Raw genomic sequence first — 11353 nt, 5'->3', positions numbered from 1 at the left:
TCTGTTCATCAGGGCATCCCAAGGGAAGACAAGGACTAATGGTCACAAACTGCTGGAAAACCATTTTAGACTGGACATAAGGAAAAATTTATTTACTGTCTGAATCTCCAGAGTCTGGAATAGACTTCCCCAGAAGTGGTGCAAGCACCTGTTCTGGATACGTTTAAGAAATGCTTGGATGCTTATCTTGCTGAGGTGATCTGACCCCAGCTGACTTTCTGCCCCTTAGGCAGGGGGCTGGACCCAATGATCTCACAAGATCCCTTCCAGCCCTAATGTCTATGAACCTATGAATCACAGAAGCCTGGGAAAGCTGAACCACCTTAGTGATAAACACACAACACTGCAAAGAAACTCCTTTAAAAAAGGACCCAGCCAAAAGGAGATGCTCTCTCCCTAATGATCAGCAAAACTTGTAACAGCATTGGACGAGTGAGATTTTTTTTGATGAGTGACATCACAGCAAGATCCCTTCACAACAAAGGAATCCCCAAACAAAAGACTAAATTGTCCCAAAGGAGGCATAAAAGTTAATAGAAAATGACAGCAAAACTGTTTTTTGACAAAATGGTGGGAAAATATGTCAAGAATCCTCAGATGAGTAATTTTTATGGTTCACGGAGAAAACTAGTCTCTATGACAAACTAATCTATCTAATTGCTTCTGCACTGTATGCTTTTTGATGAGGCATAACACTGGTTTCTAGATTTCTTGTAGTAGTAGTAGAAAGACGAGCACTGAACAACCAAAGACTCAACAGACTCCTGACTAATTCTGTCTGACCCTAGGAAAAGGTCATGGCAAGCCTGTTTGCTTTTAATCGAAGGAACTCTACACAGTCATACATAGTATATTACTACTCCAGTTCCTGGGAGGTTGCTTACTTGAAGGACATTTAGATAAGCAATGTGATCAGGAACCTTTCTAAAGGTCTGACACACTATGCTCAGATAGCTCCTCCTCTCCCCACCACCTCCCCCCAAGTACACTGCAACCAAATGCCAAGTGTTTAGCACTAAATCTTTCTCTGGGTGCCCATAATGCAATCTGTGAGGACAGAGAAGAGATTCATGATGCAAATGCAGAACAGACAGCAAGAGATCCTTCTTCGGCATTTGTGGACCATTGCAACACATCTTCCCAGGGAATAGATGAGTCAGGAAACCAAGACTCAGCTTCCCGTTGAAAAAGGTATTTTGCTGCCACCCAGCAGGGGAATAACGGACAGGAGGCAGAAACAGTTAAGGAAGCACCAGACAAAAGTTGTCCAAGCTTCTTCCACCTGATGAAGAGGGAGAAGACTGTCTTTGCATACAGGCTAACTTAGTGAATAGGGCTTTCAACTTCCAGTGGGTTCAATGGGGGATGGAGACAAAAACCTAGAGATACAAGCGAGGTGACAGATACAAATCGAGCAAGAGAAGGCAGTAAGGGAAGCCCTAACACTGTTCTCAGAGAGCAATTAGGGCAGTCACTTAGTTAGCTATAATGTTTATGCACTGATGTAAGAAGCATGGGGAATAAACAGGAAGAACTGGCAGTCCTGCTACTGTCATGAAATGATGATGCAATTGGAAAAAAAAAAAGACTTGGAATAGTTCACAGTAGGGCTGTGTGAAGCTTCAGGTGGTGATTCTATTTGGAGGAGATTTGGCCCAATTCAGCAGCCAAATCTCTGACTCCAAATCGAATCAGGGGACCAATCTAAAGGTCCAAAGCGATTCAAAGCTCTCCAGATCTTCAGAAAAGATTCAGAGAGCTTTGATATTTCAGATAGTCTCCAGTGACTCTGAACTGGTAAGTACCAGGGGCTGGGGGAGGGGACCATGGGAGGACCCCTGCCAACCCCCCTGACCCTCCCCCGGCTCCCCCCATGGCTTACCCAGCTCTCGGTACTTTAAAAAAAAAGACCCAGGGCTCGCTGGGTCCTGCCGGGTGCAGGGCGATCTCTGCTGCCCCCCACTGCCCCATGCTGCATGGGGGGTTCTGCCACAAGCCCCCTCCCCTCCCCTCCCCCCCGCCCCATGGCTGCCCTGCCCAGGCTAGCTCTGGCCCTTTAAGAAAAAAAGCCAAGAAAAGCCCCCGGAATCACCGCTCCTACAGAGGCCTCGGGGGGCTCATGCAGAGTCCCCCACCTGGCTATGGGGGGGCAGTGGGGATCACCTCCTGCCAGCAGGAGCAGTGACTTGGGTTTTTTTCAGTTTTTTTTCTTAAAGGGCCAGAGCTGGCACAGGTGGGGCACCCATAAGGGGCTGGGGGAGCAAGAGGGGGCATCCAGGGGCTTGTGGAGAGCCCCCCATACTGTGTGGGGCAGTGGGGGTAGCAGGGATTGCCCCCTACCCAGCAGCACCTGCCGAGTCAGGGTTTCCCCCCAACCCCTGAAGTGCTATGAGCTGGGGCAGCCAATACTCGTCTGGGAGAGCGGGCGGGGAATAGGCCTGACTGATTCAGGCCCACCTCCGAGTCAGATTCGGCCGAATTGAATCGGGACAGTGATTCAAATCACCGAATCAAATCATTGTCCCCCGAATAGGCCAAGTCTGAATCCAAAGCAAATACTAGCCACTTTGCACAGGCCTAGTTCCCAGGTCTGGAGTAGTCCCTGTTCAGGAAGGAAACACAGGAGATAAAAGGTTACATGTTCTCTTTAAGGAAGACACGCAATTGTTCCGAGGTGGCATGAAGTGGTACGAGGTATCAAGAACAGGGGTCCCCAGGGGTCTGGTACTGTTTAATATCTTATGATTTGGGAGATGGGGTGCATGCTTAGCAAATCCACAGCCCCAGTCTAATCTGAGCAAGATTTGGATTCAGAATGACTTCAAAAAAAGGGTCCAGAATTGGTCAAATGAAATCCAGTATGGACAGGCACGAAGATGTGCACTGAGAGTGGAACAATTACACGAAAAAATACATCCCGGGGAACAACTGTCCAGGCTGCAGTACTTGCAGAAAAGGACTCGGGGATCCTAGCGGCCCATACGGCGCGTATGAGCCAACAGCGCACTCCTGCTGCAGCCGTAGACCAGGCTGCATCGACAGCAGTGGCAGCTGCAAGGCAAGCGGAGCGACTCTTCTGCTCTAGGTGGCACCGATGAGGCCGCGCCTGGAGGAACGTGCCCAGCTTCCGACCCTGCTCTTTCTGAACGATGGCGCTAAACCGGACTCCAGCAAACGGGGAAGGAAATCATGAGGGGCAGGACACACGACTTACAGGGCAAGGCGGGAAGAGCTGGCATTACTGCGTCTGGACAAGAGAAGGCTGAGGGGGAATGTCACGAGTTCTTCAGAGGGGGCGACACACTAGTCTCGGGGGTGACGGAGGGAAGCAGGGCGCGACGGGGACAGGCTCTGCACTCCGAGGGAGCGGCGCTGTTAAAAGCAGGGGGCCGCGACAGCCCCAAGAGCCGCGTTAGGAGGCAGCGCCTCAGACTCCGCCGCGCGATGGGGGCGGGGCTTGTGACGCAACCGAGAGGCCCTGGTGTAGACTTACTTCTGCCGCCACGTCACGCGAATTGTCGGGCGCTAGGATCCAGGGCAGTCTCGCCGCTGCGACGTCATCGGCCCGCGCCGCGCGGCGGCGGCACGTGGCCGGGCTGGCGGAGGCACCATGGCGGCCCCGGACAGGAAGCGGCGGCACAAGGCGCAGTACGTGCAGGGCCCAGCAGTGAAGCGGGGCCGCGCCGGGGCGCCGCGGCAGCTGGAGCCGGGCATGCAGGGCATCCTCATCACGTGCAACATGAACGAGCGCAAGTGCGTGGGGGAGGCCTACAGCCTGCTGGGCGAGTACGGCGAGCAGCTCTACGGGCCCGAGAAGGTGCGTGCCCCGGGCAGTGCGGCCCGACTCCGGGGCTTAGAGCCGCGGTGCTCCGCGGCCTCCTCCCCTCCCTCTCCCCGCGCTTGAAGCCGGAGCGTGCCCGCCCTCCTCGCGTTCCGTGCCGCCCCTTCAGAGGCCCTAGGGGCCCCGGGCCGAGAATCGGCGCCTTAGGGCCTGAGCGCGGTGCTGGGGTGGGGCGGGGAGGTTGCACCTTCTGGACTGAGTACACCACGGGCATGGTAGGTCCATCAGAGCTGCCTCGTACTGGGTCCCGCCATAGCTGCATCTTGCCTTCACTGCATTGGGATGAGCCCTGCCGGTCTCCCTGGCCCCGAGTGGGGCGTGGGAAGCATTTTGGAGGCTCACTTTCACCAGTGTTAATGTAACTGCTGCTGTAGAGGTCCTAGTAGCAGCCTAAATTTAAGGTTAGACCTCTGGGCTAACCTTAGCCATATCCTTGGTACCCACCTGGACTGTGGCCACTGGCTCCTCCCCAGCTCTACCTAGCAGCTTATCAACACATCCCATGAGGACTGCTACCTTTGTGCCTAGGTGCAGGATCTCTCGGATGTCCGTGTGCCTAATAATTGAATCATGTGCTACGGTCACTTGCTGCCTCCTATCCTGTGGGGTCCCCTCCCTTGGAGGAGTATCCTTGGCACAAGAGGATGCAGTAACATCGGCCGGAAGGTGGGTCCCATCAAAGGAATAGTTTCTAGAGGTGAACCAATACTTCTGTCCGTGTCAGATTGGAAAAACTGATGTTATTGGCAATCAGCTTTTTTTTGGCTGATGTCGCCGATAAGTGCATGCGTGGGCACAGCTGCAGCATGCATGGGGCCACGAGTGCAGCTTGGAAAATAGCGTCTGGCAGGTAAGTCTGTTGGGAGGGGCAGAGTGGGGTAGGGGAGCTGCTCATGGCGGGGGCGGGGAGCAGCTCAGGCTGCTGTGTGCGCGCATGGGGGGCACGTGCTCCCTGGATTCGTGCGCAGGGCAGAGGCAGGCTGCCAGTGCGAGCTGGGGGCAGTTCCAGCTTCTTCCTGATGGAGGGGGCTGGGCCGGAGCTTTGCTTGGGGCAGGTGGTAGCAGCACTGGGGCACTCAAAAATACAGCCACCCAAAAATTTGTCGTAGCTTCCTCAAAGCTACCCTCCCAGTGCTGGTGCTGCTGCCTGACCCTGGCTCAGCCCCAGTCCAGCGCTCCCTTGGGGAAGAGCCTGGCACCGCCTCCAGCCGCAGCCTGCCCTCGGCCTGCACACAGATTCTAGGGGCACATACCCCCCATGACTTCCATGCTCCCCAGATGAGCTGCTTGTGGCTCCGTCCAATAGCCTGACCCTCCCTGGCTGGGCAGCGCCTGCCCCACTCCCTCCCTCACTGTGGGGTCCTCAGTCTGCTGACCACCCTCCCCCCAACCAATCTACGCCCAGACGCTGCTCTCCAAGCTGCCGGACTGCATATTGGCAGTCTGACTGGTATTGGCTGAGATGGCTCGTTAATAATGGGCCATCAGTATCGGCTCAAAAAATCTTTATTGGTGCATCCCTGATAGAGGGCAGCAAGCTGGGAAGGAGAGAAACTATCACAAGGCTCTCATCCTCCTCAGCATGTGGGGCTGCTCTATTCAGTGTCCCTGAAAGCCTCATCTATGGACCTCTGTACCTCCTATAGCTGCACCACTTTCACCCCGCCAAACCCTGGGAGAACATACTTGCTCTCTCAGAGCCAGGCATGTCTTGAAGCAGGTCAACACATAACAAAACCTGCCCCTAGGGCAGGTAATAACCATACATTCTGCACTCAGTGCAGTTAACTGGGTAGTCCCCACCCTGCTGCTGTGCTTCTATCTGCATATTTTTTTATAGTGGTAAAACCTGCATTTCCTCTTAAAGCAGTTTTGATTTATTGGTTCCCTTGCACTAGAAACTTTCAACTTATGGATTGACTTCCTGTTTAGCCTTACCCTAATTACATCCACTAATTAAAGAAAGACCTAAGTATTGATCTAACTGCTGAGTTTCAGCTACTTCCATTAAATATCTAGGTTAATTACTCTTAATTTAAGAAAGAACTTACCTTAAAGGCTTCCCATTCAAAGATGAGGGATGCAAACTGCCCTGTTTGCTTTCCCAGCTCCGGTTTCCTTTTATGCTGTGGTGGGCCTGGACTGGCTCCACCCCATTGTTATGGCTTTTGTCAGACACGGCAGCAATCATTCAGCAGGCAGCACTTGCAAACTGCTCAGATTTCAGGGCCTAAAAAAACCCAGCCAGATGCTCACCAAACCTCACACACGGACAGACCAAGCTCACTTACCTTCCAGAAGCAGGATCTGGTGTCTGACTCCTCATCCCCTTCCTCCTCTTGCTCCCAACAGACTTCCCTCGCCTACTGTGTATAGTACTTGCTTCATCTGATGTAGTGAGCTTCAACTGTCTATCTACTTTGGTTAGTCTATAAGGTACAAATCTACCCTGCCTTCTGCTTGACTTTGGACCACCACAGCTATCTGCATCTCTAGCTATAGATAATTCGGGCATCTTTCCAGCCTAAAAGGTCTATTTTAAGCAACCAGAGTGTGGTGGGGCATGCCAGAAAAAGTTTGCTAATATTGTAGGGTAAGATCATTGAATAGACTAAATGCGTGCTTGCTTGTTAAACTACCCCTGGAAAAGCCCTTTCTACTGGTTTTTTACAGTATTTTTAAACAGTTGTTGCCATCAGTTAGGTTCAATAATTCTTCATAATGGGCTCCCTGCTCTCTTGGCTGTTCTGGGGTTTGAACGTTCTGCCCTCCTGTTTTGTACATTAACACTGGTGAAAGTCTCTCCTCTTAATCATACCTGTGTGCATTGAATATTTGATAATTCATTGCTCCTTTGTTTAAGTAAAATGCGACATGTGCCACTTGGACAGACTTGTGTCATTGCACACATGTTAATTTCCACATAAAAATGTCAAGTGTTTGCCTTGATGCCTATAGCACTTACTTTTCAAATGATGCCTTGGACTGCTTATTCCAACTACCTTCCTGTGCATCACTGTTCAGCTTGCTTTTTCAGGACTTGCTTCTTAATTGTTGCTGTGACCTTTATTTACTGAGTGATAGATGTGATTTCTTAACAATTTAATGGCACTGAATTTAAGATGCTTTCTCTTATTCAAACAGTTCTCAGATCAAGATGACAAGCTGTCAGGAAGTGAGGAGGAAGAGGATGATGTTGAAGCTGCCTTAAAGAAAGAAATCAATCAGATTCGCACTTCAACAGAACAGAAGCTGAGACGATTTCAGTCAGTAGAGAGTGGAGCTAACAATGTGGTCTTTATTAGGACCCTGGGCATAGGTTTGTAGTGAAATAAGTACTGTATAACTCTATAGGCACTCTTTAGACTTCCTTAGCAATAAGATATGGAGAGTGACTTTTCAAAGAAGAGCATGCAGAATGTATATACATCTTTCCTCCGTCTTCCATGCTTCCTCCTAGACCCTCTAGTGACCGTTTTGCAAAATAACCCAAACCCTTTTCGTACAAAAAGACAATTGTCCTTAAGTTCAGCAAGATGCATAGGAAAGAGTCACATACAGGCAGACATAAAACCAAACGTATAACCCTTTTTCCAGGTCTCCCAGCCTGATTGTTAAATGTGAACTAGAAAAAATACCTGTACATTGACAGTTCCACCCACAAGAACAAAGACCTGATCTTTTGGTCCTTAATTGAGCAAAACTCCTCTTCCCTGAATAAGGGCTTGTAGAACCAGGCTCCCAGTACTGCATTTAGTGGGGATGCTGGGTACTCGTATAGAACTATGGATAAAGCTCATTCCCTTTTGGAAAGCTCTTCAGAGTTTACTAGATGTCTGTAGAATGTAGTTTATTTTTATACTTTTTATCTTTCTACTTTGCAAGATTTGATGCTGTATTTCTCTTTCCTAAAGGAAATAGCTATTTGCTTCTCATACTTGCTTGTCTTTCCTTGTAGAGCCTGAGAAACTGGTGCATCATATATTAAAAGACATGCACACTACTAAAAAGAAGAAAACAAGAGTTATTTTGCGCATGCTGCCCATTTCTGGAACCTGCAAGGCTTTTTTGGAGGATATGAAAAAATACACGGAGACCTTTTTTGAGCCTTGGTTTAAAGCCCCTAATAAAGGGACTTTTCAGATTGTTTACAAAGCTCGTAATAATAGTCACATGAGTAGAGAAGAAGTAATCAAAGAACTGGCAGGTAGGTATTTTTCACATAACAGGCTTATAAGCACATGTGCAGGCTACACCGGCCAAATCATTCCAGCAGGACAACTAGGCACAAGGGTTTTGTTTTAAAGAAAGGAAGGCCTTGCTCAAGCCCATTGCATTATTCAAAGTCTTTCCTTCCTTTTTTTTCTTAAGTGTTATGAAAATAACTTGATGCTAAGGGTGTGGTTACAGGAATGTTTGTACAACTTTAAAAGAGTTGCTGCATTTGGATCATACTCAGCCTGTTCACACACAACAATTGGAACTATCAGGTGCTTCCTTTTTGAAATGTGCCCCTTTGAAAGGGTCTCCAAGCTGTCTTGTGTCCACACCCTTACACTCCTTCAAAAATTCATCTCTGTATCAACCCACCTCATTGTAACATGACAAAAACAACACAGTCCAATAAGGTAGTGAATGTACCATTTCCGCAAACTTTGCAGGTTTTTTGAAAATTTATTTTTTTCAATACTGAAGATCTTGTATCGTTGGGGATCTCGGCATTCACGCCAGAGTATGTGGTGTAGCGGCTCCTTTTAAACTTGGGGATTCCTCTGCTTGCCTGCCCCTCTCCCCCCTGCCACTGATTGGTGGAGGGGCCCTGTTGCTCACCATCCTCGTCTGGGGGCCAGGAAATGAAAACCATAGTTGTGGTTTCGGATGGGGTCCCTCTGACAGTCAGTGGTGGTGGTGTACGTGGGGGAAAACTCCAGTCTTAGAGAAGTCTAGCATGAACTCCAGAGATCCCTAATCCTTGTTTCCTCTGATTGTGACTTAAGGGGAGAACTATCAAATGAATTCAGAACTACAGTGTTGCGGTATAATGGTTTCTTCCTTACTAGAGAGGGTATGATCAGAAAGCCCTAATATTTTTCTGGTATTTTGAGCAGTCGTGTTGACTGAAAATTCTTGACAGCAGCTGCCCAAAGTATGAATAAGATCACGTTTTTACTCATCCTTTGTGGTGTAGTTGGTTTTCTGAAATGTTAGCACTAAAATACTTGCTTTACAAATCTCTTTGTGAAAACACCCTCTGCATAACTGATTCTTGTTCTGTCGTTACAAAGCAGGGTTGTCATTAAGTGGGTAATTATTAGAAAGGAGATGTGCTGCTTCCCTATTTGATTTTATCAGGCAGAATTAAAATTGCCCTAAAAATCCTTGCATACACTGGGACGTCTAACAGTAGAAAAAAACAGCATTCCCTTTTTCTCCTATCTTGCAGGAATAGTGGGCAGCCTAAATCCAGAAAACAAAGTGGATCTTAATAACCCAGAGTATACCATTGTGGTAGAAATAATAAAAAATGTCTGTTGCTTGAGTGTGGTGAAAGACTATGTTCTATTCAGAAAATACAACCTGCAAGAGGTGGTGAAGACCAACAAGGACGAGGGGCAGCAAAACCTGTCAAGTGTCACAGAAGAGGAGAGCTCAAAAGAAATAAAATCAGCCGAGGACTCAAATGAATTGAAATCAGGAGACAGAAGTCAAGGTGAAGAGGAGAGTAAGCTCAATGAACATGACCTTCAGCAAGTGTAGGAAATGTAACAGGAAGGAAAGACACCTGTAAGAGACTGGCTTTGAGTTCTAAAATGGCCTTTTAAGTAGGAGCTATGGGATTGTTTTTTTTAATTTTTATTTGAAGTTTAGTTTTTAAAGTCAACAGGTAGTACGAGTGATTTTTTTTTTTTCCCCCTCCCCCCCACACACACACTATTGTGTATTACTGGTGGACCTTTGTGTTTTAACACGTCCAGTATCCAGGAGAGTGGTACTATTTTTTTACTCAGTCTCTCAGCCTGGTTTGCCTCTGCTTTGCACCTTATACGATTGCACACCTGTGCAAAGCATATGTAAAACATTCCTAATCTGATCTGATAATGCTTACTGCCACCTTCCCATAGGTAAAAGTATGCAGGATACAAAGCAATATAGAATAGACCTTGCCAAGAAGCACTGGGTACGGGTGGGATTGAGAGGTTTGGAAAAAAGATGGCTTGTTAGAAAGGATATAAATAAAAATGTAGTGACTTAGTTTTGGCACCTCTGGACTTTGCATAGCATGTAAGCCTCATTGTCTTGTAAAATAGAGAATGGAACTAAGCACACCCATTTTGCATGTTGGTTAAGGAATGAAAACAGGCAGATGGGAGCTTCGTATGTCAAACTAGTTCAGTGTTGTGACCAAACCTAGAAAAAAATGCTTAAATTTCCTAGGACAAACATGCCTAATATGGCTGCTGCATATGATTTTAGCAAAAATCCAATGGTATGTCTCAGTAATGTACACATTGAGTTACTGGATAAAACCACATATTCTGCATATCTATCAAATCAGAACCCAGTAAGTAACTTAAAAAGAGCCCACTTCTGCTTTATTCAAGATACACAATTCCTGTTGTTTTTCTTTAATAGTCTCAGTTGGCTGGTTTTATTTTTTTATTAGCTGTGCTACAGGTTTGAGTTTGAACCCCGTCAAACTGCAGGTTGTAAAAGAAGCTTTTTGTAGTGTACACCATATAACAGAGAAAGGATCAGTTTACCTATTTGTATAGTTTTGGCTTTACCGAAGTAATTTTGTTTCAGATTGAAACTAACATCTGTCCATGGGTTTTACCTCTTCCTATAGGCTTGGCAGTTTGTTACAGTAGGTTTGCAGAAACCCAGGCTGATTTAGGTAAATGGATATAGTGCAGCTTTAGCTTCTCATAATGTATCAACAGCCTAAACAGCCACTAACAGAAAATGGCTTGTCCCAAGATAGCACTGCTTGGTCTTCATTCAGTGGAAAGGACATGGTGAAGTCTCAAAATGGGTTTTGTTTTATATTTCCTTGTGTTCTTAAAACAGTTACAGATGTTTGGAAATTAAAAAAAGAGACTCCTTCCCTGTTCCTGTGTTTTTATTCCTCCCCTCATTTATTAAAACCCTGTTTTATTGCCTTTCTCTGTATTTTTCTTTTGAAACTTGACTACGTTATAGCTGGTGGTTTAGCGCACATTCTGATTCATAGTTCTGAAAATGGTGGTCAAAGTCATCCCTTTCCAGAGGAAAGTTATAAAAAAAAAGGACTGGAAACATCATGTACGATGTTTATTGATAGCATAGAGATTGGTAAGAAAGCCAGGTTGGAAACTGCCTAATTGGTGTGTCCACACCTAGTTGTATTTATACCAATGATCTATGGGGAAAAAAAAGAATAATCAAATACTCATGCAGACCCAGCTTATCTTTTAAAGTTACAGCCACCTACGCTCTTTTCTTAAAGATTATTGTATTCTTTCAGTTTTCAAA

The 11353-nt window shown here is 47.0% G+C and overlaps 2 protein-coding genes across 4 annotated transcripts in view; one reads left to right on the top strand and one right to left on the bottom strand.

The window, feature by feature from the left end:
- Positions 1 to 6932, bottom strand: part of LOC149854923 (acyl-coenzyme A synthetase ACSM3, mitochondrial-like) — a 40132-nt gene extending 33200 nt beyond the window's left edge. Inside the window, exon 1 of one of the 3 annotated variants that reach the window (XM_090024131.1) lies at positions 5893 to 6932. The gene's annotated coding sequence lies outside the window, so the exon portion shown is untranslated. Of the gene's footprint in view, positions 1 to 3214; positions 3413 to 3493; positions 3630 to 5892 lie in introns of those variants that run through there. The other 2 variants (XM_090024132.1, XM_090024130.1) reach the window with 2 other exon arrangements.
- THUMPD1 (THUMP domain 1 NAT10 acetyltransferase adaptor) lies at positions 3555 to 10944 on the top strand. Its single transcript, XM_090024135.1, has 4 exons — positions 3555 to 3817; positions 6986 to 7160; positions 7800 to 8048; positions 9285 to 10944. The coding sequence occupies exons 1-4, from the start codon at positions 3611 to 3613 to the stop codon at positions 9596 to 9598; spliced, it is 945 nt and encodes a 314-aa protein (XP_089880261.1). The 5' UTR covers positions 3555 to 3610; the 3' UTR covers positions 9599 to 10944.
- The last annotated feature ends 409 nt before the right edge of the window (positions 10945 to 11353 follow it).

The sequence above is a fragment of the Crocodylus siamensis genome, chromosome 12 (assembly GCF_052110815.1).
Source record: "Crocodylus siamensis isolate JL-2025a chromosome 12, ASM5211081v1, whole genome shotgun sequence".
Taxonomy (NCBI): Eukaryota; Metazoa; Chordata; order Crocodylia; family Crocodylidae; genus Crocodylus; species Crocodylus siamensis.
The sequence above is the reverse complement of the archived record's forward strand: the minus strand, read 5'-3'. Positions and strand labels throughout refer to the sequence as shown.